This window comes from Oncorhynchus masou, chromosome 23, assembly GCF_036934945.1.
Source record: "Oncorhynchus masou masou isolate Uvic2021 chromosome 23, UVic_Omas_1.1, whole genome shotgun sequence".
NCBI lineage: Eukaryota > Metazoa > Chordata > Actinopteri > Salmoniformes > Salmonidae > Oncorhynchus > Oncorhynchus masou.
Window position 1 is genome coordinate 46,873,604 of NC_088234.1, and position 25,896 is coordinate 46,899,499.

Sequence of the window (25,896 nt, forward strand, 5' to 3'; positions counted from 1 at the left end):
ACACCTCCAGCCTGTGGGCCTGAGAGAGGGGAGAGAGACACAGCCAGGCTCATTGTTCCAGGGCCTGCGACCTTTCCATAGGGAACTGGCTGGTGGGTGGGAGGCTCATTTCCGAGGATTGTTGGAGAGCTTTGAAAACTTCAGAAGGAGGGGAGATGTGGTGTGAGTGTATGTGTTCTGCGAGTATATGTGAGTGAGGGGAACAGGGGGAGGGGAATCAGACTGGGGAGGATTTTTTGGAGATGGGGCGGGGTATTTCCAAAACCAACTCTTAAAACAAATAGCAGTCCCGGAGAGGCCTCAGATGCTTTTGGCAGCTAGCTAGCGTGGATAGATCAGGACCAGGCAGGGAAGCAGACATGACAGCCGTGGGGGAACTGATGCTGCTGGTGCTGGGGCTGATGGTGACGGCCCACTGTGAGGTTAGGGCTAGAGACCCTGAGGTGGAGGAAGAGGACCAAGGCTTGCCTGTGGAGAGAGGAGGCTGGGATACCCAGGGGGTGGGTGTCCACCCTGGACCTGGGAAGTTTGACATCCCCCACCTGAGGAATGGACCCCATGGCCGCAGAACTGATATCCCTGGCTCTGCCCACCACCCCGTAAGGCACGGACCACATGGGCAACCCCATCAGGCTGGTCCTGGACAACACCCCCTGGGTCTGCTGCCCAAGGAGACTGCACCAGCACCAGGAGAGGGAGGGAGCTACCCAGCCCGCACCGGGTAAGTGTTTGTTCACAGTAGCCACTTCTCAGCTGATAGGCAGCCAGTGCAGACAAGTATCTATAGGAGTAGAAAAACACACCACCTGTGGATCTACAAACACACACATGCACTTTCTCAGTATGCACATCTAACAGAACATTCAATGTTTGGTCTACCAGCATGTATGTAATAGCAGCAACTACCCAGGTTGAGAACCTGGGGTAGCATACAAATGCCTAGAAATATGTCTTTTATGAGGGCTGGGTTTCAAAAGGGGGTGTCTTCCTGCAGGCTTTTCCCCTCTCAGCACATTCAACTCTTTCCGACCTCTGTGGAAACATTTGGTATCTCTTCAATCTTCCTCTGCAATCAGCACGAAGCTTGTGCTCATGGGGGAAACTAAACAAAAGGCAAAGTGGTTTAGCAAATATTTACATGTGCCCTCAGCAGAAGGAGTCCGTAAACAAACTGCTACGGTTTCACTGGCCGGGTGTGTCATAACTAGGCTCGTGGTTTTCCTTCGCCAAGCCTAATCAATAGTAATTCATCTTAATGGCAGAGAAAGCCATAAGACAGCCATATGTTTCCTGTACTTTGTGCTCAAAGCCCAAGCTGCTGGCAGAGCCTGATCTTTGCTCCAGACAGTTACTGGACACCGTCAATTCTTCTAACCCAGATACATACATTACACCCCAAATTGTCTGATCCCCCGATAATGTGCTCCCTGAGGAGCGAGCCCGAACAGCCAGCGATTAGCCCTCCTTAAGAGCAGCCACTTAAACGCTTACTTTCCAATGTTGTTCAAAGAATACCTTTTTCTTGTGTGTCACCCCCATTACTGTAATGGAGTGCAGGTTTGGGCCGGGGAGTGTGAGGTTGTGACCTGTGATATCTCTGATGGACAATTTTCATTGGAGGCTCTTCTGGCGGAGGAGGCTGGGGGGGGTCAATGAGAGGTTCAACTTGTGAGTAGAGGTATATTCAGTCAGTGTGTGAAAAGCTCTTACTCTGCAATGGAAAAAGTATGCTGTCTTTTGCTGCCTCGGAATTCAACCCAGGTTCATGGTTAGACTTGATATGTGAAAAGGTATTCTGGCGAGTCCTTCCTCTTCATTGTTAAAAAAAAAATCTATGCACTTCGGCCTTGTAATCTGTAAAGGGAAAACACATTGGTTGTTAAGAATAAAAATAAATAAAACATTCTGTAAACTGAAATTTGTCAGAGTGAGCACTGACTATGCAAAGGAAAACGTGTTGTTTCTTCTTCTTAAAATGTCAAGTTTTTGTTGTTGCAAACTATATTTGTCCTCCAACAGTGTCTGAGTACCTTTAGCACATGAATAATACTGACTAACAGATCAGATCTCAGTGTATTTTAGTGCTGAATGGTTTTCAGTACAGTGTTGTTGACATGTGTTCATCCCCAGGGTGTAACAGATCCGGTTGTTTTGGTGTGTATACCGCCTGAGAGTGCTCAGGGTCTAGATGATACGTATGTGTGTGTGCTACGATGCTAGGATAATTCCCTCCGGTGGTGCAAACATTGTGCTTCACTGCTGGGTCTGAGGAGGTTTCATTCTGCACACAATGCATGTGTAAGAACCCAGGGGGTGGGGCGATGAATGTGGATATGCGAGGGGTGTCAGATGGACGGCTCACGGCTGACCTGAGGCTTTGGGCCATTGGGAGCTCTGAAAGGCCACAGACGGGGAGGGAATGTACTGTAGACCTGTGGGCTACTACATTGAGGCTAGCAAACTGAACTGTGTGGACGCAAAGTGGAGCAGGCCCAGACAACAGGCTAAGCAACTCAAAACAAGAACCCATGAACAAGGCAAGTATGAGGGAGGAGTAGTTAACTGCTTCAGCCGTTTTAATTAATTCTGCTCAGATATTTAAATGAAACACAGAGCACTCTAGTGTGTGATCGAGGTACCATCATCGCTAATGGCATTGCATGATTAACTGTCCTTTTACACAAATATCTTTCATTACGCACTATCATTACAATCAACATAATAGGAAGAAAAGCTAAAATACTGAAATCAAGACATGTTTAAGTCTAAAACCTGACGCTCCGGCTGGGGTCCGTAGAAGGGTTCTGAGGCTGTACTTACCCCCCTCGCGGGAGGCTCTGCCGTGGGCTCCGCTGATTACATCTCCCAGCTCCAGGTTCCCGAGCGGAAACTCTGTCCCATCCGCTCCCTTCCTATCTCTCAGCCGGCCGTTCCGGACCACTTGGAAAAGGGCCTTCCAACCCACCACCGACGCAGCGCGAATGGCTTCGTGTCTGGAATGGATGTGTGGCAAATTCTGCTTTGTTGCTGCTATGCGCTCACTTCACACTCACCCTCTGACTCACGGTCATAAAACATGGCCTCAGGGAATCAGCTTTGATTCTCAGTGTGCTTGGCCTTGCCGCTCTGCCAGTGGCATTGGCACAAAGGCCTTTTGTTTACCGCCGGGTTTCAGAGTCCATGTCGACTCAATGGCTAACAGGGCCTCCGTAATCATCTGGTTATTTTCTCTTTTGTTTCTGAATCAACATCTGCAGCAGTCAGGGTCCACACTTTGAACACTCTCCGACACAATGTGGCTTTTCTTGAACTAAATGAAACATGTAAAAAAGGCCACAGCGCAGTATAAAGGGGACAGTGTTATCCAGGCCAGCTGTACTGTATAAGCAACCAGCAAAGAGGAGTCTGGGCTTTGAAACCAAAAACAAAGCTCTTCTGTTAATATTAGTTCTTCACTTATCTTGCAAAAGGAGTATCTGGGTCTGGTGTTGTTAGTACTATAAAACAAAAAAAATCTGATTTAGTGTCATGACATGACTCTTCAACCTTGAACAAGACTACAGAGCCTCTTAGCTAACTTGATTAACCGGGGCGGCAGGGTAGCCTAGTGGTTAGAGCAGTTGGACTAAGGTTGCAAGTTCGAATCCCCGAGCTGACAAGGTACAAATCTGTCGTTCTGCCCCTGAACAGGCAGTTAACCCACTGTTCCTAGGGCGTCATTGAAAATAAGAATTTGTTCTTAACTGACTTGCCTAGTTAAATAAAGGTAAAAAAAAAAAAAAAAAAAACCCTGTTTGGCAACCTCAGCTCTCCTCCCAGCCAGAGGCCTAATCAACCCCACTGACCTCAATGATTAGACTGTGGGAGAGGCCGGTGTCGAAGTGTGAACACAGCTCTAGTATCATATCACCATGATAGAGAAACTCCCCACCAAAGCTGTGTGAGGGTTTGCCAAATGCATTTGCAGTGGAAAGTGACTGGGGAAAAGGATTTGAGATTCTCACATCTTCCCCAGAGTGTGTATGTTGTCTGTGTTTGTGTATGTTGATATGCTGCGTGGGGGAGTGTCCCAGGATAGAGTAGGTTACCATGTATGAGAGCGTCAGAGACTTCCTTCCTGGTCGAAGCCAGAGATGGGAGCCGTAGGCCTACAGGAGGTAATTATACAGCTATTGTGCTCTCCCAGGAATGGCCCTCCATGATGTCACAGCAGACCAGGAGGAAGTGACATGGGGCAGATCTGACGGAGACCTGCCAAGCGAGTAGCATGCCGGTGGGGTTGAGCGTGGAAGGGGCAAGTATCGTAGAAGTCAAGAGGACATTAACAAATTGGAATTCACATTGAGAAATGTGAATTTCCAATGAAAATGTTCAACTGTTCAAGCAAGCAGTATGTGAGAAACCTAATTCCTAGAATTTTATGAACCACATTGCCACTGCTGGGGTCTGGTAAGAATCCAGTCTCCACTTTTTTTCTCTGCCAGAAAGTGAGTGCACATTTCACTTGGGATGGCAGAAAGAGCAAGGGGCACCAGACCAACGTTCCCATATTGTAAAAATTGCATAATATTGTTCTATTGTGTAATATTAAAAGACGAGCTCAAGCGCAGAACACAGTTTGTGACACACTAGAGGCCAAAACAAACTGTACGGGGACAAATAGTCAAAGTATCAGTGACCCTCCAGTCATTCCACACTCTGAGTTTACATTCAGTCCTGCTGAACAAGGATATTGCTCAAGATTTTATCTGTTTGGCATCGGAAGGGAAACAATCTCCTTGTATTTGCTGTCTTATGGCGATCCTCACGTACTGAATATTTATTAGAGGAGCTTGTTTGTTGTGGCACTGTTTAGTCTGTGTGGAGGTGAACACTGTGGTAGAGCTGGAGCCTGTTCGAGGGGGATCAAGAGACCGTGTTCTCTCAGTTTATGAAATATGAGATTAGTGCTGGGTTGTTGTGACACCCCTCCCACTAACTCTTTATTCAGCATGAGTTCCCCTCCTACAGAGACCACGCATTTATAGCTATCCTGGCCAAGAGAAAGACAGGCTTGGATCGGAGTGAGGGAAAAGGTGAACCCTCTTGAGGTCAAATGTCTCCGGTCTACACATTCTCCGGCTTTGCAGTCTGGAATAATTCTCAAACTAGCCGTGGCGGTACGTGTGTCTGTGCAATACATGAAGGACTTTGGCCACACTCCAATATCAGGGCCACAACGATGCGGTCACCTGCTTGTTAACCACCTGTTGTCTTGGAAACAGAGGAAGTATTTTGGTTTAATCCTCTCCACTCCTCTGCAGCTGCACCCCTGAATACTTCAAGGGTCTTTGTTTGGTGTGGCCTGGACACAGAGGTGGTAGATTAGAGAGCCAATGACACACTCATGTTGAGGATCTTCCAATACAAGGTCCTGGTACCATGACTGAGGAACAGAGAGGGGGGATAAGGCTGAGAATGGCACATGCATACATAGCTATGTCTAAAAGGGATTCTTAACCTTGAACGGTTGAGCGAGGTCAGATAGAGCTTGTCCTACTCAGGAAAACCTTGCAGTCAAACGCACATAAACACACACACGCAGAGTTAATTAACCCTTGACCGGCGTCCCCTCCGTGCAATGCTACAGACCACAGTGGGAGGGAGTGGTTTGGCAAAACATGACAGCCACTTCACTTCGCCTTTCCATCCACGTGGGGTCTCTGAGTCACAGGTTCAGCAAGGTGAGCCAGAAAAAACACTAAACACCAGATCTGACGTGTCACACTCTAACTGCTCCCCCACCACACGCGTCAGTCCGAGGGGCCCCAGGGCGCCTGCTCGCCTGGTGTTTACAGTCAACTCTTTCCCTCGCTGATGACCTCACGTCTGATCGTGTCTTGATTGCGAGGGACAAGGGGCATGGGGTTCGTCTCAGACAGGGCCACCCAGGAGCGGTGAAATCCATCCCCCCTCCACACCTGTTTCACCTGGGTCAGGGGCTGGTGGAGAGATGACCCCTGCTGTGATGTAGACTGACCCCTGGCTATCTTTCATCTTCTCTAATGGGATGTTTGGACAGTCGGTCTGGAACAGGTTAGCACAGATCAGTGACGTGCTGGTGAGGCAGGGTCAGAAGGGGAGAGCCGCTGTAGCAAATGAAGGTCATGGGGGTCAAATGGAATACGACGGCATAAGTCTCCAGAAACCATCTGAGATAGATAAATACTTGTGGAATTCATTGAAATCAAACAATTCTGCTGGAAAATGAAAGGGAATACCATTTCCCTGATTAGATACGCAGACAGTAGTGTGAAGGTCCTGAAAAGAAATCCAGCCCATAGATGTCTTTGGCCGGTCATTAGGCGCTATGTATGTGCTGAGAAGGCAGAGTTGTAAGCAGGGAATCCTTGTTTCAGCGCTACCCTTGGGAGGAACCAGGCGGGTGAGTCACCATGCCAAGGCTCTGAAGCTGACTGTAAAAGTGGGGGGTAGATAGGGGTCAGGAGGGAGACCGCACTAGGAGCGATAAGACAACTCAACAACAAAGCCCCGGTAAACTGAAAAATATTTGTGAAACGCCTTTTGAAATGCAGGCCACCCAAACACACAAACAATAGTCTAGTCAAAGAGTCTAACAGCACCCAAACAAGGTTGAATGAAAAGGCAGATGCTGCCGCATGGATTTGAATTTTTGGCCCTGTTCACAATGATTCAAGATAAATGAAAATGAACACTATGCATTATAACTTAAGTTATGGGAAAGTCCAGTGGTCGGTGCCTCTCTGGAGCGGATGTTATGTTTGTTGCCCTGACCTGTAGAAACAGGAAGGATAACCACAGAATTGCAAACAAGCAAACTGTGAGACAGCAGCAACAGCAAAGACGGAGAGAGCTGTAAGTCCAGGAGGAAGATGGAAATTCACCCCTGGCAACCTGATTATCTCAACCGTCTCCCAGCTTCCTGTTTCATTACACATAGATATTGCACAGTATCAATGGAATGACGCTGTGTGCTTGTGTCCTCTTCCAGAAATTGGTGTGCATTCGTGCACCGCCGCATTGAATCCATTGTTGAATCCTGTGGCACAGAAAAATACACCATCAAGTCCCAGAGCCCCTGTCCCAATGGCACGCCTGACTGCCAGCTCGTCATGTGAGTTCAGCCCACTGTGCATTCAAACGTCAACTTCAACCACAACCCAATGGCACACTGCATTACATTACAGATTGACAATGCACACTCAAATTCCCCACACACTGCTCGATCCAGCATTCTCCTATAATAACAAATGATAACACAAATATCTCCAACACACATCTTACTTACGATCCATCAGTTCAATTTGCAGGCGAAATCCAATGTGTGCGTGTGTGTGGTTGCAACCTTGTTTTCTGTGTTTAGGTACAAGCTCTCTACCCGGCCAGTGTACAGAGAGAAGCAAAAGATCTTCACAGCCCTGTTGTGGAGGTGCTGCCCAGGACACGGAGGGGAGAACTGTGAGGAAACAGGTACTGAAACAGAGATGCACACATGCTGTATACTTTAGGACCCCTAGTAGTGGCGATTTTAGCATGTACATCTTGGTGGGGCAAACAAACAAAATATGTTCAGATGCATGCCAGAAAAGACACTACACTAAACAATACATTAATTGCACTATAAATGGTGACAAGCAGTGCCCACATACTGTTAGGGCCAACATAAAGCTGTCCCAACAACAGAGCTTTCTTTCCAGTGCAATGGAGTGAACCCTTACCACTGCTACACCTGGCTATCAGCACAGGCTTGTCTGGCAACGAAACAGTTCATTCAGTCTCTTTTACTGCCTTTTTAAAAACATAGTTGATATGGCTGACTTGCTTAAACAAATGTGGGTTCTGCTGACAATTGAGATGTTGAAACTATGGCATAAGGGAAAGATGAGAGGATAAGAGGCATTCTGTAATTTCGATTAAGACATTAATGAGCGAGCTACGATGGACGTAGTCAACATGACTATGTGTTCAGCACTTTTGAAAAGTACAGCGACAGAAGGCAGAACATGGTCTGCTCTTACAGTATTTTCCCTGTACACCAAGTCAGAACCGTTGATATAAATAAAGGGGGCATAAAAGTAGACAATGAAAGCTCTTACAATATTATATGACATTTCTCACAGATTATAGGCTACATGTGCAGCACCACCGAGTCAGAACAGTAACGTTAGGCGAAATTAAGAGGTGAAAATACACCAAATTATTAGGGTGAGGCACATGGGCTACTAACAACTTACTACACAAAAACACTTAGTATTACTTTCTTTGGACTCACCTTGGCTTGTGATGTGCTCACTTAAACATGAAGGTGGTGCGGTGGTTTTGTCATCAAACTGTCAAAGTCTGTCATTCTCTGGATTTGTGGTGGGAACTCTGGGGGGAAAAAAGAAACACAGCTACTCCATTGAATAGCAGGCTACTGTTTGCTTTGCAGTGCTTGCAGTTAGCCACTGATTCCTTCCAAACGACTCAATGTTGAATTTGCAATTTCCAACCTGTTGTGTAATCTTCATGGCCGATGAGCACCGATACGTTCTATCTATAATTTCTCTTCATTGCCCCACCACCACCACAGAAAGCACTGAGCTCGGCTGAAACACCTGCATTTTGAAGCTTTATTTGGAGCTTTATATGCAGCTTTATTAACTGAATGAGATATATATATTTAATTTTTTTTTTTTACATTGCTTTCAAACTGATTTGTGACACATATTAATGCCAAAATAACATGCAAAACAGGCAAGACCCCCCCAATTTTCTGCCCTGAATGATGGGTTGCCACAGCCCCTAAGTCGACGAGCATCAACACGGTTGAGTGTTAGTAATTGCATTTTGGCATAAGAAGTAACCTCATGGTGCAATATGTTTCCACAGGCCTACTCTAGACTTTCTCCTGGATTAGTTCATGAGTTTGGCTCTGACTCTTTGTACTAAGAGTAAGATTTACGTTAAATCTCAAATAGATTTCCCATGCGTGAAATGGCCCTTAACTCTGCGATAGACACCGGCTGAGGTCATGTGTTCACGAAAGCTGGTGGAACCAATAAAAGTAACATCCACTCCCTGCTATCCTCTCGCTTCCTCTTCCCCCCCTTTTCCTCAGTGTCTGACCCTGTGGACCCTACGGTGGCAGGACGACCACATTCCGGAGACACTGAGCCTCACCACGCAGGTAGGTCTGCTCATCTGACCCGTCTGTTTACATGTTGTTGGGGGGGGGTTGACTGGGTAAGCTGGCCTTCAATCAAACGCCCCGTGCCGCCCTCTCTGCCTCAAACAAACTGAGGAAACGCTAGTGCGCCAGAAGAAGGAACATTTGTATAAAAGCTATAGCAGGCCGTGGGAAGTTCATCTCCCAGGGGAGGGAGGAAGGGGTGTGTGAACCGTTCTCAGGGCATCAAGCAAGGCTGTAAAGGGGATGTGACCTAGAAATAACTAGGGACCTAAAAATAACCCTCTGCCCTTTTGGGCCAATTCTAGGCCAAAATAAAGACGTAAAGTCCCCCGTTATCGGCTGGTCCGCTTGCAGTACCTCCACGCCCCCCATAGAGAGGGCTTCCTAAACCGCAAAGGTCTCATAACTAATTCTTGACCACTACTGGAGTCGAATAGCCATTGTGTTACACACACTAATCAAGCACACACACACAGGGTTGGCTGAAGTGGGGTCAGAAGTGGGGGGACAGAGAGCTAACCCAAGGCTATGGTTCTCATGGTCAGGGAAGAGAGACACAGCTACTACTCTGTGCCACTGTGTTGAATGAAAGCCTCTCCTAACATCCCATCAATCTGTCTGTTGTCTGTCGGTCTAGGTGCACAGTCTAGACTCACCCACCAGGCTGAGAGAGAGCAGAATGACTTCCAGGTGTCTGAGAATCCTCTGTACGAACTCCATGCCTCAGAGGCTGACAACAACAACAAACACACAGAGTCCCGAGAGTCCCCCTCATACCCTCAACAGGCCCAGGAGCACATCCCTCACCATGGTTACGACCACCCCCACAATCCTAACCACCACCAGCGGGATTTCAACCATGGAGGTAAGTTGGGACCTTAGAATCACCAGTGCTGTACTAACATCATGTTAATCACAGTGGGAAAAGGATGCCTGGTTAAATAAGCTATAAGTTAGGACCACCAAGGCCAGGATTGTGACTGTGCTTTAGGAGGTAAATCAGGGCCATGAAAAGGAGGCAGGGTAAACATCAACACCCCTAAAATCAGGGCCATGAAAAGAAGGCAGGGTAATCATCAACACCCCTAAAATCAGGGCCATGAAAAGAAGGCAGGGTAATCAGCAACACCCCTAAAATCAGGGCCATGAAAAGGAGGCAGGGTAATCAACAACACTCCTAAAATCAGGGCCATGAAAAGGAGGCAGGGTAATCATCAACACCCCTAAAATCAGGGCCATGAAAAGGAGGCAGGGTAATCAACAACACTCCTAAACCCATGTATGACCCCTGCTCTAACCTCTGAGACACTCATGCAAAGGCACATACTGGACACACCTGCTCACTCACCATCTCATAGTCAATAAAAGTAAATACAATGTTAATACAAAACTGACAGTGAAATACTCCTATTTCTCTAAGCTCCTGTCTGGCATGTTAATACTCCCAGCTGTTATTTATACACTACTGTCTGGTCAACTGCCTGTCTCATTCACATCCTCAGAGAGAATCGACAGGCTTTAGAATAGTGCTGTAAAAAACAAACAAAAAAAAAACAGTTGAAAGGGGGAAGGCTTGACCAGGAAAAATACACGTACATCTATTGGGAGCATTTCCACGACTTCATCCCTCCACAGTGACACCTCTAGCTTAGTGCCCCACCCCCCCCTTTATACTCATTACAGCTTCCTTCTCAGGAAATCCTCTCTTTCTTCTGGTAAAAATGCCCCCCATTACATTGTGTTTGTGTGTGGATGATGTAATCCGCAGTGGGATGGTGATATAGCGTGAGGTCTCATATTACAGCCACACACAGTGAAGGGTGCCATAGTTTTTGCTGCTGTGGTACATTCTCACTTCCTGTGACATATTATTCTGGTTTGGGAAAGACTCAACAGGCTAAGGCCATGACGTAATGTCTGGATGAATACATGACCGATCAGACTTCCATCAACTCAGACTAAAGACAAATCGGCCTACATGTTATTGTTAAAGTTTCTCTTTAACATAGCAGGGAAATTAGTGAAATTATTTTAACACTACTTTCCTACTTCTTTTGATCGGTGGGAATAAAAAAAAATAGAGAACCTCTTCCAACTTTGTAAAACTCTCATGGCAGGGGGCGACCTGATTTCCTCTCTTAGTATGACCTCACTGTATCTGACCTCTTAGGAGGGAAAGCATGAGGGAACAGTGTTTTTCTCCCTGAATTAATGGAGGGTCTTTCCAATGTTATTAGAAAAACAAGCCCTAAATGACGAAAGGCCCTCTGATCACATAGATCACACTTTAAAGCAGAGCAGCTTGGGGGTCTGGACTCTGTCCAGATACAAGGGTGACAGTGTCAGAACTGGGACTTATTCCCAGGGGGCATACATGTGTAGCCTCACAAGTTGCCTGATCTCGTGAGTTTACATCAATGTTCGCTGCACAGCAGTAATCAGTCTGGTAATTAATACATGTGGGTGGGGGAATTCAATGTCAGACATAGACACTCACACAGACAGTTTCTAGGAAGATGTGAAAATCCCTGGAGCCTGTATCATTGTAAAAGGAACTGCGTCCATTAGGGCCGTCTCTGGGGTGCAAAAACACTGCCATGAAACAAACCAATCCAACAATTATTCACTCTGCTTTCTTGTAACAAAGGGGTTCAGTCAGGAAGACCAATACATAAGGGAAATTAAATGTCCAAATATAGGTCTGAAAATGTTATTATTCCTATTTTTGGCAGCTTGCCATTTGACTTTGAAAACAATTTTGGGGGATAAAACCAAACACATGTTGAAGATTTCTTGAGAGACAAAGGGCTCTCATAACTGTTCCTAAAGAACTAATGGCACAACTGATATGAATGGCCTTTACAAGAGAATACATTCTAACAGGTATTGAAAAGGAGTCTTGCTCTGTTCCTATACACATTGATGTGTGTGTACAATTGTTGAGGTGTCATCTCAGCCTTGTGCAGTTACAAAGTGGATATGTCTAAAACTGAAAATGTGTCTAGTTCTGATGCTTTAAACCGATTGATGTGAGTAAATATTGTACTCTGACTTCCTGGATTGTCTCCCAGATCCAAACAGGGATGAGGTAGAAGCTGTCCCTCTACTGCCCTACCAAGACTCCCAGTCTCCCCTCCCTCTGCTCCACATGATGGCCCTGCTGATGTCCCAGCTCCAGCCCATGTTGGATGGCTTCAACCGCACCTTGGAGCACCTAACCCAGGAGGTTGAAGGTTTGTCCCGGGATGTGGCTCTGCTCCGGAACTCTCAGTGGGAGGTAGAGGAGGCAGCCCTGCGCGGAGCAGGGGCTGGAGAGGGTCCCGAGGCCTTGGAGGCTAAGCTGGAGCAGAGTTTCCAAGACACCAAGGAGGTGAGGAGGGAACTGGAGAGACAGAGAGCTGAGATGGCAGACAGGCTACACTCCCAGCATGCCATGCTGCACTATAATATCACCAACTTCAAGACAGACATTGACGGCAAGATCAAACGCAACCACAAGATGTTACAGGTCAGCGAATCCCTCACTAATGTATCTCATGGCATGATAACGCAACTATTTCATAATTAAAAACTTTTAGATTTAGTTCCTCACTTCTGCGTTAGTAACAGACTTTTAGACTTGCACATTATGGGCATTAAGTGAGAAAAACATTCTTCATGTCTTTCATGGCTCCTGGGTAGGTTAATCTCCAGTCCATGAATGCCACCCTGTCAGACATGAAGCTGGAGCAGGACCATCTGAGTGAAGTGCTCCAGAGGCACCTGACCAACCCAGGGGCCAGGAGAGAACCCAGCCAGGTCCATCCCAGTCAGGCCCCGCAGCCTCCAAAGGACTCAGCAGTGTGGGAGGCTATCGCCCGTCTGGACAACAAGGTGGTCAACAACACAGTGAGGGTAAATGCCCTGGTGGAAGACCTAGAGATGGCCAATGACAACGTCCTGGACCTGAAGAGGGGCTTCCGAGACCTTGAGGAGAACATTGCCCAGACGGGGAGGAACAGCCAGATCCAGTTCATGGAGACGGGCCTGGAGGTGGAAGCGGCAAAAGTAGCCGTGCTGAACCGCGTCAATGAACTGGCCAGCAACCTGACCATCCACTCGGAGCAGCTGCAGGAGATGGAGACTGACATGGACTACCTGTACACACAATTCTACCAGAACGTCAGTGCTGCCGGAGACTGTGACTGCAAGGCATTCACCGCCTCCTTCTCCCGTCTGGAGCAGGGCCTGACCAACGTCACCGAGCTGGCCAACGACAATCGGCTGGCCCTGGATGGAAGCACCGATGCTGGGTCGGAGCACTGGGGTCCCTCTGTGGACGACGTCATGGCCTCCCTGGCCTTCGAGCAAGAGAAGAGCAGAACTCTCCAACACAACCTGACTCAGCTGATGACCTCAGTCCTGGGCAGCCACAGGGACGTGCTCAGCCTGCAGGAGAGCGACAAGAGGTTGGAGGCTGAGATGCGCCACCTCTCCAGCTCCTTTTACTCTTTGTTGAAGGACGCCATCCGCCACACTGAAGTGCTGGAGATGCTCCTGGGGGAGGAGGTGATGGGGTTCATGGACTGGCCCCTCCACAAACAGGAGGCTCACTCCATCCCCGCGCTGCAGAAGAGGCTCCAGCACATGCAGCATCAGATCAGGGGCCAGAACCTCAGCCTCACCACCCTGCTGGAGGCTGCCCGGGCAGAGGAAGTCCCATCCTCAGACGAGCCCTCCATGCTAGTAGACTTGGCCTCCCGCGGGCTGAAGAGGAGGAGTGGAGATCAGAGGAGTGACCACCTCATGGACTCAGCAGCCTCTGAGGACCGGCAAGACTACTCGGACAGTGACCTGCGGAGCCTTGAGAAAGCAGTGGAGGAGCTGGGGGAGAAGGTCAACAGGCTGGAGTACAGGCCTTGCCCTGCCAGCTGCAACATCACCAAAGACAGCACCTCTGGTGGTGTGGAGGCCAAAATGCAGGTGGAGGTGGCCTGGCTGAGGAAGGGTCTAGAGAATCATCTGCGGCTCTTTAAGAATGTCTTCAGTAACTCAGAGGGGCTGGCCGAATCAGAGAGCACTCTGGACCTGGACCAGCTGTGGGCCCTGATGAAGAGGAAGGAAAGGAAGAGAGAGAGGAAGCGCAAGGACAAGAAAGAGGGGATAAAAGATCATATTAGAGAGCGCGCTAACCTTCGCAGCAGGAGGGATACATCAGGTAGGCATCAATCTATTAAAAAAAACAGGGAACTGCCAAAATAAAGAAAACACTTGAGGAATGCAAATTATATTGAAAGCATGTGCTTCTATACAGGTGTGGTTCCTGAGTTAATTAAGTAAGTAACGTCCCATCATACTTAGGGTCATGTTTAAAAATGCCCAGTTGCTCTTTATTTTGCCTTCAGTGGCTAAATCTCAGTGGCCTTTCATCTACTGCATACTCCTCATGTCCTCTCCTTGCCTCCTTTTCAAAACCCATTGGAAGAGAAGGTCAGAGGGGAGGGACATCTGGCTTTCTCATCCAATGAGTTTTGAGGAGGCGGAGAGAAGAGAGGATGTGAGGAGTATGCAATTGAGATTCTAGCAAAGACTTCGAAAGAGGGGTGTCATAGGAGCATAGGGGGTTAAAAGGGTGTGTGTGTGTGTTTGTCAGTCACCAGATCGCAACCCAATTGGAATACTTATGGGAGATTCTGCCGAGGCGGCTGAGACAGCGTTTTCCACCGCCATCAACAAAACACCAAATGATGGAATTTCTCATGGAAGTAGTGTCGTATCCCTCCAATAGAGTTCCAGACACTTTTAGAATCTAAGCCAAGGAGCATTGAAGCAGTTCCCCGTCGTGGTGGCCCAACACCCTATTAAGACACTGTTGGTGTTTCCTTTATTTTGGCAGTTATCTGTACCTCTATCATGCTGGGCCACATCTCTTTCTAAACCTCCCTTAAGACCAGAATGCACTTTAAACAAAGAAAGATCCTTGGGGATCTATACAGTGCAACACCCTCAAGTAAGTGTTAGCAATGGGTTAAAAGGAGCTGTTCGCATGACTGAGGGTATCAACATTACCAGCAACACCAACAGACAACACAAGACTGCCCCCTGGTGGACTTTTTTTTTTTAGTTCAAGCTTTTAAAGTGATCCAAGCATAAGTATACTGAGTGTCTATGACAAGGGTTCATATGAACAGATAGCAGAGAACAGCTGACAATTCCCTGTCTCTTCTCTTTCAGTTCTATCCAAGCTGAGGGACAGTCCCCTGATGTTTCTGGCCAGAAGCATACAGCTCAGCAGACCAAGTGACAGCCTGCTGGTGTCGGGGGACACATCCCAAAACCTCGGCCAGATGTACTCCACTCACACTGGGATGTTCCAAGCACCTTTAGCAGGGGTCTACCTCTTCGTGCTGACATTGAACTTTGAAACTGGTCCCTCGCTATCTGGGCTGAGGAGAGAGAATGGAGAGCTGGCTGCCACTCTGCATCAGGACAAGATGGCATCGTATGGCCCCGTCACCCGTGTGTGTCTCCTACAGCTGCGGCAAGGAGAGGAGCTCCGCCTCGAACTGTTGGGAGGGAGTCTGGTGACTGATGACCCTAACGACAACATCTTCGCTGGGCTTCTCCTTCATCACACCACCTGAGGGAGCTGTGGCCGGTCTGCAGTCAAGAGGAGAGACGTTGGACTGAGCGAAATCAAATCACTAGACTAACAGCTGCTATGCCATCCGTGTTTCGATCTCTTACATTGATACTGGGAGGAGCGTATATAAAAAGGTTGAGTGAGTATAAACATGTTTCCTGTGTCATACAGTATACCACTTAAAAGCATTGCAATACAACTTCCCTGAAGTTATTGTAGGCTGTTATAAGGGGAACGGGAGCATGAGCATTCTGGACCATAAAACCATATTCTATAGAAAACACTGACTCAGAATAGAAGGTGGGCTCTTTAAGATATCACATGCGACCATAATAGTGTGCCTTCAGTGCTTTATGACTGCAACATTGCTTATATATGTATGAGGACCCAGGTATAGAAAAAACATGTTCTACAAGACACTGGCTCCATACAGACTACAGTGAACATAAATCAATTAAGTGAAGGGACAGAGGAATTGATTGTGTGAAGAGGTGAACTCTATATTACAGTACATCAATACGCTGTATGTTTCTCTTCCAGTAGACGGACGTGCTAGACACCTTACTTGGTTAAGCCTCATCAAAAAGAAAGCGTAAATAACCCAAGGCCAGACCACAAAGTTGTGTACTAAAATAAGGTTATTTACTTAAAAATGGATACATTGGACAGGCTGTATAGAGAATAGTTTTCTTTCCTTGGTAAACTCAAAGGCCCGATGCTGTACAAAAACACATTAAAGATTTACACATTAAGAGATTATTCTAGATGGTTTTCTTGCATGTTACAAACGACAGGAAAACACTAGTTACTGCTTGGGTGAAGTATTTTTCTTAAATATCTACCATGTACTGTTAGCTTAATTCACAGAGAAACTGTCCTGACACACACACACACACACACACACACACACACACACACACACTAGGATTTCAGCGGACATGCACACTTAAACATAAGCACACATTATGAGCGCAAACCCACAAGCACTGCTAAAGCTATGCAGCATATATGTTGTTTTACGCATTTGTATGGACAAAGGTGAAGCAAAAGCCAACATTAGATAGAAGAGACAGCAGACACAATAGGACCAGGGACTTGAAAGAAAACGGTTTAAGAATACACTGGCCAAAACATAGAGTCTATGCAAGAGGTTGAACCATAACTTATCAGGGGCACAATCTCTGACGAGGCTTCCTCGTCATCATCACACTGGCAATACGAACTGCCAAGAGGTAAGGATAGTGGTTCAGATGAGGGGACATTAAGTTTTCACTTCATATTTCTCCTTTCTGTCCTGTATGAAAAGTGAAAGATCTAAAAATGCAGTTCCTCTTGTGGTAAATGGTAATCAATGGGCTGTCTCTACCCTCTGCACTGGCCCACAGATAACGGCACTATATGGAAACCTGTGGATTTGTATATACAGTTGAAGTCGGAGGTTTACATGCACTTAGGTTTACAGACAGATTATTTCATTTATAATTCACTGTATCACAATTCTAGTGGGTCAGAAGTTTGCATACACTAAGTTAACTGTGCCTTTAAACAGCTTGGAAAATTCCAGAAAATGTCATGGCTTTAGAAGCTTCTGATAGGCTAATTGGCATCATTTGGAGGTGTACCTGTGGATGTATTTTAAAAAGTACCTTCAACCTCAGTGCCTCTGCTTAACATCATGGGAAAATCAAAAGAAAATCAAACAAGACCCCAGAAAAAATAATTGTAGACCTCCGCAAGTCTGGTTCATCCTTGGGAGCAATTTCCATTTGCCTGAAGGTACCATGTTCATCTGTACAAACAATAGTACGCAGGTATAAACACCATGGGACCACGCAGCCGTCATACCGCTCAGGAAAGAGACACGTTCTGTCTCCTAGAGATGAACGTACTTTGGCGCGAAATGTGCAAATCAATCCCAGAACAGCAGCAAAGGACCTTGTGAAGATGCTGGAGGAAACAGTTACAAAAGTATCTATATCCACTGTAAAACAAGTCCTATATCGACCTAACCTGAAAGGCCACTCAGCAAGGAAGAAGCCACTGCTCCAAAACCACCATAGAAAAGACAGACTATGGTTTGCAACTGCACAAGCGGACAAAGATCATACTTTTTGGAGAAATGTCCTCTGGTCTGATGAAACAAAAATAGAACTGATTGGCCATAATGACCATCGTTATGTTTGGAGGAAAAGGGGGAAGGCTTGCAAGCCAAGGAACACCGTCCCAACCGTAACGCACGGGGGTGCCAGCATCATGTTGGTGGAGTGCTTTGCTGCAGGAGGGACTGGTGCACTTCACAAAATAGATGGCTTCATGAGGAAGGAAAATTATGTTGATATATTGTAGCAACATCTCAAGACATTAATCAAGAAGTTAAAGCTTGTTCGCAAATGGGTCTTCCAAATGGCCAATGACCCCAAGCATACTTCCAAAGTTGTGGCAAGATGGCTTAAGGACAACAAAGTCAAGGTATTGGAGTGGCCATCACAAAGCCCTGACCTCAATCCCATAGAACATTTGTGGGCAGAACTGAAAAACCATGTGCGAGCAAGGAGGCCTACAAACCTGACTCAGTTACACCAGCTCTGTCAGAAGGAATGGGCCAAAATTCACCCAACCTATTGTGGGAAGCTTGTGGAAGGCTACCTGAAACATTTGACCCAAGTTAAACAATTTAAAGGCAATGCTACCAAATACTAATTGAGTGCATGTAAACTTCTGACCCACTGGGAATGTGATGAAAGAAATAAAAGCTGAAATAAATCTGACATTTCACATTCTTAAAATAAAGTGGTGATCCTAACTGACCTTAGACAGGGACTTTTTACATGGATTAAATGTCAGGAATTGTGAAAAACTGAGTTTAAATGCATTTGGCTAAGGTGTATGTAAACTGCCGACTTCAACTGTACTCGCATGTGTCTCGAAACAGTCTAAATTCGGTGCCGCGATCTACTGCAAGTTCACTTTACTTGGCTGTAATTCTGTCTCACACACCTGAAGAAGCTTGATGGATCAACAAACTTCATTGGCATTACAGCTCTAAATGTTTTTAGCACAAGTAACTGTCATTTACCATAGCATTGAGTAAGCTATATATTTGTACTTTAAGTTAATAAAATATGGCATATTTTCCAAACTAATGTGGACTTCTTCATTACTGCAGTCCAATGGCCGAGCTCACATGATGTTTGGCAATATGAAAGTTGGCCACTCATAGAATGTCTATAACTCAACATAGAATTAAAAGCAATAGAGAAGAACTGGAGGGAAATTCAGCTTATAATATCTATGAACAAGACTCAATGTTTAGTGTTCTGGACATTCCTCCCAGAAGACATACCGTATATACACACAAAGGACCAAATACGAAGAAGGGGTAAGCATAGCGACAGGACGGGACACAGATTGACTTCCTATTTACACATTTCCTTCTGAATAGAATTACGCAGCAAATATTTCTCTCCCCAGTTGTCCTTTTCATGTCAAATGTGACAGGAGAAGTTACTGAGTTGAACTTTGTTATAGGAAGCACGGTGAGTTGTTGATTTAAGGCAAGTCGAGTATCCCCTCTTACAATGACCTTGGTTGTCTGGATTGCTCGTAGCTCTTGAAGCAGGTCGCATTTGAAGCCCACTGGACGTGAATACCATTGCAGTATGGTTCTTTTTTTGTAGGCACAGCATCTATCGATCCAATATACATTTACATTTAAATTCACATAATTATAGTACCTTATTTCATAATTACCCTACTTAAGAGTCAAGAGTTATATTTCCATATGGCAGGAGAAGACTGTCCTGAAGAGGGGAAAACAAATTGGCATAAAACATTTACAGGCAAAAATTGAACATGATTGGCGGGAGGTGACGATTGCGAGGGCAGTGTCTTGGTTTGAAGTGTGGCTCTAAAGTTCCTACATAATATGACTTTGTCCATCAACATGTGAGCAGACACATGTCCTTCCCCCTCCTCACACCATGTCAAGTTTTGGCTTTCACAGAAAGCGTCAAATCGCAGTACGTTGCTTCCTACAACCCAGAACTCCTCTGGCCAGGGAGGGAATAGGCGGGAGAGTGAACCTCTACAGTTTCCTTTAGTCAAAACACACCTCTGCAGCAGCGTCTGTCCATTGTGGTTATAGAGATTCATGAGGCTCAATGTCCAAGGCCCTGTGGCAGGGTCTCCCCTCCCCCATCCACTGTTTCTCCTCCCCCGTCTCCTGAACAGAGGTGACATATTCTGCATCATGACATTAGGACACACTGGGGAGTTCGGCCTCTCGATCAGGCTGTGTTGAGTACGTAGTGGTAAAATATCACATTTTGATGTCCTGTGATTCCACCATTTTGGCCAGGGTCTTCTTGACTCGTAAGATGGTGAGACGTGAGGCGGGGTTGTGGGCCCAGCACTCAGACATCAGCTTCAGCATGGTTCTCAGACACTGGAGAAAACAAACACACACACACACGCGCACACACACACACACACACCACACACACACACACACACACCATTGTAGGAGTTGTTTTTCCTTCTGCTTATGCATTGTTTTTAAAGTGCTGCTAAGCTTGCATATATACCACTCTGAAAAAGCACTACTTATGCTAATAAACACAAATGCATTCTCTCCAACACTGCTACAATAGGATAATCTCCTTTGTGTAAATGCCAAGTATACACTCTTCACTTTCTTTCTGAAGGTTGCGTGCAATCAAAACAATATTCCCCTGATAAATCATGTCCTCGCAGTGACGCAGGTGTTGACATTCGTGGCTAGCTCCACTCTCAGACTCACCTCGTCACCGTTCCATCTGTTGGACACGGTGGGCCGCAGCCCTTTCACACACACCACCTCCAGCATGTCCTCAAAGGACGGGTCTGACGGCACCATCTCATAGTATGGCAGCTGATGATCCTCCACTATACCTGAGAGAGATGAGAGAGACAGATAACGGTGTGTGACAGAACACTGGTTCAACAATACCGTGTAGTGCTTTTCATAACCAGTTGAAATGTTAAGCCCATTACTGTTTTCGTAGTGACTGGTCTGGATTGCCAGTATCAATGTGTACACAAATACCGGTATGCCTGTAGATTCAGAACTATAATATGTGTGTGTGTGTAAGCGTCTATGTGTGTCCGTACCTCCTGTTATACAGCGGCGGGCAATCTCCCAGATGACGAGGCCGTAGCTATATATATCAGCCATGATGTAGGCCTGGAAGTGGTTCTTGTTCAGGGTCTCGGCCAGCACCTCTGGGGCCATGTACCTCCGGGTCCCCACCCGTGTACTCAGAGGGACGTCTACCTCGTTGGTATCACTGAGGACAAGAACAGGAATTCAGAATAATCTACAGGGAAATGGTCAACGGCGCTCCAGAAACAACAGTTCAGAACTCTTCAGAGGAACGGCCATATGTGAAAACATGGGTTGTGTACATTAGGGCACACCGTAGCAAAGCGTTTTATAACACAAAATGATTGCTGCTCATCAGACAAGCTCAGCTACTCCCCCTCCCGATTTGTCAGTTTTCTTTATTTTGGTGGCTAATAAATAGAAGCTTGATTAAAATCTCCATTGCTGAGCAGCATCCTACCTGTTGAACTTGACGGCCAGGCCCAGGTCAGCGATGCAGCAGGTGCCGTTCTTCTTCATCAGGATGTTCTTGCTCTTCAGGTCTCGGTGGGCGATGGCCGGCTTGCCCTGGGTGCCGTAGATCTCCGTGTGGAGGTGACACAGGCCGCAGGCGGCGGAGTAGGCCAGTCGCAGCAGGCTCTGGGTGTCCAGCGTGGTGAACCTCAGGTAGTCGTACAGGGAGCCGTTCTCGTGGTAGTCTGTGATGAGGAAGAGCTGGGTGAAGGCCCCGGTACCCTTGATGTCTGCCGCTATGAAACCTGCAGACGTGAGAAGAGAGGTGAGGAGTGTTTAATGCTGCAGAGATATGTAAGGCCTTGCCCTGATACATGACTGTTGACCTCAGCCATGTACAAGGGCAAATGTAGACCTAAGATCACATCACAGTCAATCAAGGCTCTCTACATTACACTTATATTGACACTAATTTAGATAAATTTAGAAAGAAAACAGCAGTATATGGCTTAGATGGAGGCAGAGATAGCTGTCGTCTTTGCTACATGCGAGTGGTAGGAACGGCACTTACCCAGTATGTTCTCGTGCCTCATGAGGACTGTCTGGTAGATCTCGGTCTCTCTGAACCAGCTGGCCTCCTCCCGGGTGAAGAACACCTTGACGGCCACCTTCTCTCCCCGCCAGCGGCCCAGCCACACCTCGCCGTAGCGCCCCTTGCCGATCTGACGCACCATCTGGATCTGCTTGGCAATGGTGCGCTGCACCTACAAGACACATCAGGGAGAGAGGCACTGAGCATTCATATCAGATCAACAGTAGCTTACCACAGATCATACCTACTACAACCTTTACCATTTGTTAATTCGGTATTCGCTGTTGCAAGGCGGTATTCGCTGTTGCAAGCCAGATATGCACGTTTTGCTTCGTAAGGCCCATGATGTTATACTTAAGCAATAAGTCCCGAGGGTATATGGCCAATATACTACGGCTAAGAGCTGTTGTTAGCACGACACAACGCGGAGTGTCTGGATACAGCCCTTAGCCGTGGTATATTGTCCACATACCACAAACCCCCAGAGGTACCTTATTGCTATTATAAACTGCTTACCAATGTAATGAGAGCAGTAAAAATATGTTCTGTCATACCAGTGGTATACTGTCAGCCAATCAGCATTCAGGGCCCGAACCATCCAGTTTATAATTTACAAATTCACTTAACCTAATATAACCTCCCTATGGACAAAGACACACACATAACCGCTGTTACTCATTCCTGGAAAGCAGAAGTCACATTTTGAGTCACCTATTATGTAACCATAGCTAAAGGCTTTTCACCCAGGTCACATGCTCCAAAGCCCCTCCCTGTGCAGTGAGGGGTCCTTACCAGCAGGGGGAGCCCAGAGCCACTGCCAGATGACTGGCACTGGTTGATGAGGTCTTTGAGAGACTCTCCCACAGGGATGAAGGCCTCGTCCTGCTCCAGGTCCCGGTGGTACTGCTGCCGCTCCGTCTGCCACTTGTACCTGACAGGAACACATACAGATCAGTACAGGGCACACATGCTAAAGCTACAATAGATGAATGTCAAGCGCAGTACTGTCGCAACAATCTGCCTTTATCCCCAAACAGTCGAAAACAGTCCAACTTAGTCACAAACCCATGAAAGTATTCATAGAAATGCTAACTGACACCAACATGTGACTGACTAATATTCTCCCACAAGTTAAGTTAACCAGGACTCAATTCCCATATACATAAGGAAATAACGTTGGAATCTCGTGTTGTGTCAGCTTTTCTCTGGAGTAGTCCTACCTGTAGTAACAGACTACGGTGATGCAGATGAGAGTGCAGCAGCATACGGTCATTGATATGAGGAACGCCAGCCAGTGGGCACTGCCAAAGTAGGAACCTGCAAAACACCACGAGTCCCCAAATTAAATTGAGTATCAGACCCTGACATATCAGCACAAGAATACTCTTCTGGGGCCACTATACAGAGGAAAACCAGCAGTAGAGTAACATAGTTGGCCCTAAGCCTCACCAGTGTCCATTGGGGGAGGTAATGTGGGCTGCAGGTCCCGATTACAAAAGTCCGTCCCGCAGCATTCGATCGTTCGCCTTGTCTGAGCCCTGGGCGAATCCTGAAAATAATACAATGAAACCATGTTTTTGGTTGTTGTTGTGGCACTCAATTCAACAGGGGTTATTCAAACAATAACTCAAATATGAATAATACTAGAACATGTCACAACATATAATTGACACCCCTGTGTCACCGTCCTGCTCCTTCCATACAGACCACAAAACACACTTACCTTGCATTGAAAATGTGAGCCTTCATACTTCATGCAGCCAGAGGTCAGAATAGCTTCTCCGTTCTCATCCTCCTCTATGATGGCAAAACATTGGCCATTCGTCCTGCAATAAAAAATAAATTATTCAATGAGTACAGTTCCCAAACACACCTTGATCACACCTGCAGAATCATTGCACAAAATGGTACACAGCGTCATCTGGATGTGTGTGCAACAAAAGTTCAACATTCACCCTCTGCTACCATTTCTGTCAAGTCGTCTACGCATACAGTTTGACACATACATTCGATAAATCCAACGTATGCACCACACCGAACGCACTGCAACTGCAACGCAGCGAGGCAAACAAATTGTTCCATTGGAAATGAATGTACTTCTGGTGTACCAAAAGGCAATGACGCTGAGATCGAAGAGTTAAGTCAGAGTTGACATTCATCTCAGACCCAAAAGTCAGAGTTGGAACAAAAAGTGTTGGCCTTGGTTGGTTACTCACTCGCAGGTGTTATTTTTGTGGTCCTCTGGACAGTAACCCGAGCAGTAGCAGCTCAGAAAGCGGGCGGCGTCCTCTGGGGCCACCGTGGTGTCGTCCCCGGGCTTCCTGGACTCATGCTTGTGCCCGGTGCCGTGGAGCATGTGGTCTGGATTCTGACCAGCTGGATGGACGGAGGGAGAGAGATGGGGAGGGGGGGGGGGGTTTCGTTTTATAATGACAGTGAAAATGTCACAATCCATCCTTTTTTCCCTCCATCTGGGAGACACTGTCTGCCGTCGCAAAAACACAAGTTTTCACTGCACACGTCACTGTTGCCAGAAATACAGAACATAAACACATTGTGTAACATTTTCATTCCGCCGCCTAACAACATCTGGTTTGAAGAGTTAGAGTAGTCAAATACTAGGCTATATATTCATAGTAAACACAACTGTCCTATGGAGGGTTTGATTTATCTGCTGCCCCCCCCCCCTATTTATTTTTATATGAGAGCGGTCCGCTCCTAATTGTGTGCGCATGTGATAAGTCTGATCCATATATGGCCAGAGGGCTATTTATACTCTGTGCTAGTGTCCAGTTAGAGCCATCACATGCATGAGCGTAAGCAGAGCAGAATACTGGCGGGCCAAGCCAACATCTGTTGTTCGCTACATTATCACTGTCGTCAATCTGATTGCAGTTACTTATGAAATTGAAAACAACGGCATGGTTTTAACGGAGGAAAAACCTAATATTCATGCAGGCCATTATGTTGTGGTTCTTTATAATGGCAAGGTTTAGTACACAGCAAATGTTCACTGCTAAAATCAGCTGGTTAAACTAGCAGAGAGGGCACTGCCAGGACTGTATTAACCGCACCTAAAAAAGGGGCCTTGGCAACAAATCTACTGACATCTTAAGGAGCCAGTCAGAGCCATTAAGACTAGATACATGGCACCATGGATACAAAGCCAGGAAGAGGACATTTTACGGAGAGGCACACTAATATACGTTAAGTCCCTAATGCTGCATTAAAATGTTGAGTATGAGCTCACTGTGTGACTACTCCTATCCTCACGTTAGTGTCTGGTACTCCCTCCACCTCTTCTCATGCCCTTTCTCCTGATCTCTTTTCCTCTCCCCTTGCAATGCACTGACCCACTTTCCTTATCAGTCCTCCTCTTGCCTGCTTCTTTTTGTACAATCTTTTTGCTTCTCCTGTCTGTTGTTCCTCCATTGTCCTCCTTGTTCCATATCCTTCGCTTCTTGACTTATACCTCTCCCGAGCCCCTCCTTTCTCTTCCCCTCCCCCTCTCAGTCTCAGTCTGCTGCCCCCCCCCCCCCCCCCTCCCCCAAGAGAGTGGACCTGGGCTGTGGGGCTCCTGTGAGTCGTGAGCATAAAGCACAAAGTGATGTCTGTGTGCAGCGCTCGGCGCGGCTTCGGCACTTCCTCTGGAGCATGACGCGACTCGAGCCTGCTCCAGTTCAGACATGTCTGCAGAGAGCCAATCACCTGCAAACCTACACTTTGAAACGTCTCGGCAGCAGTACGGCACCCTTTTTTCCCCCTCTTCCCTCTCCCGGCTGCTTGTCTCCAGCTCCGCATTCCTTCCCGAGACCCCATTACTGGCTTCAGGGTTGCTGTTTTTGTTTTCCTCAACTTCTCTCTTTCCTTTTACAACTGAGTGCCCTGGTGGCTCT

The 25,896-nt window shown here is 46.8% G+C and overlaps 2 protein-coding genes across 3 annotated transcripts in view; one reads left to right on the plus strand and one right to left on the minus strand.

Moving 5' to 3' along the window:
- Positions 1 to 258: 258 nt before the first annotated feature.
- mmrn2a (multimerin 2a) lies at positions 259 to 15,965 on the plus strand. Its single transcript, XM_064932273.1, has 8 exons — positions 259 to 721; positions 7,013 to 7,135; positions 7,385 to 7,491; positions 9,122 to 9,190; positions 9,831 to 10,058; positions 12,265 to 12,701; positions 12,875 to 14,390; positions 15,407 to 15,965. The coding sequence occupies exons 1-8, from the start codon at positions 360 to 362 to the stop codon at positions 15,814 to 15,816; spliced, it is 3,252 nt and encodes a 1,083-aa protein (XP_064788345.1). The 5' UTR covers positions 259 to 359; the 3' UTR covers positions 15,817 to 15,965.
- Positions 15,966 to 16,435: 470 nt separating this feature from the next.
- Positions 16,436 to 25,896, minus strand: part of bmpr1aa (bone morphogenetic protein receptor, type IAa) — a 72,162-nt gene continuing 62,701 nt past the window's right edge. For both annotated transcript variants that reach the window (XM_064932275.1, XM_064932274.1), the window contains exons 4-13: positions 24,217 to 24,376; positions 23,724 to 23,826; positions 23,450 to 23,549; positions 23,221 to 23,317; positions 22,793 to 22,931; positions 21,980 to 22,172; positions 21,416 to 21,713; positions 20,964 to 21,139; positions 20,614 to 20,744; positions 16,436 to 20,259 (exon numbers count right to left, since the gene is read on the minus strand). In XM_064932275.1, the coding sequence (XP_064788347.1) occupies positions 20,134 to 20,259; positions 20,614 to 20,744; positions 20,964 to 21,139; positions 21,416 to 21,713; positions 21,980 to 22,172; positions 22,793 to 22,931; positions 23,221 to 23,317; positions 23,450 to 23,549; positions 23,724 to 23,826; positions 24,217 to 24,376 (1,523 nt within the window). In that variant the 3' untranslated portion in view covers positions 16,436 to 20,133. The remainder of the gene's footprint in view (positions 20,260 to 20,613; positions 20,745 to 20,963; positions 21,140 to 21,415; positions 21,714 to 21,979; positions 22,173 to 22,792; positions 22,932 to 23,220; positions 23,318 to 23,449; positions 23,550 to 23,723; positions 23,827 to 24,216; positions 24,377 to 25,896) is intronic.

What these genes read in the sequence shown, in the direction of transcription:
- mmrn2a (XM_064932273.1), top strand. Translation starts at nt 360, where the DNA reads ATGACAGCCGTGGGGGAACTGATGCTGCTGGTGCTGGGGCTGATGGTG. An exon ending in CCTGACTGCCAGCTCGTCAT is followed by an intron (nt 7,136 to 7,384) that starts GTGAGTTCAGCC and finishes TTCTGTGTTTAG; the next exon opens with GTACAAGCTCTCTACCCGGC. An exon ending in GGAGAACTGTGAGGAAACAG is followed by an intron (nt 7,492 to 9,121) that starts GTACTGAAACAG and finishes CCTTTTCCTCAG; the next exon opens with TGTCTGACCCTGTGGACCCT.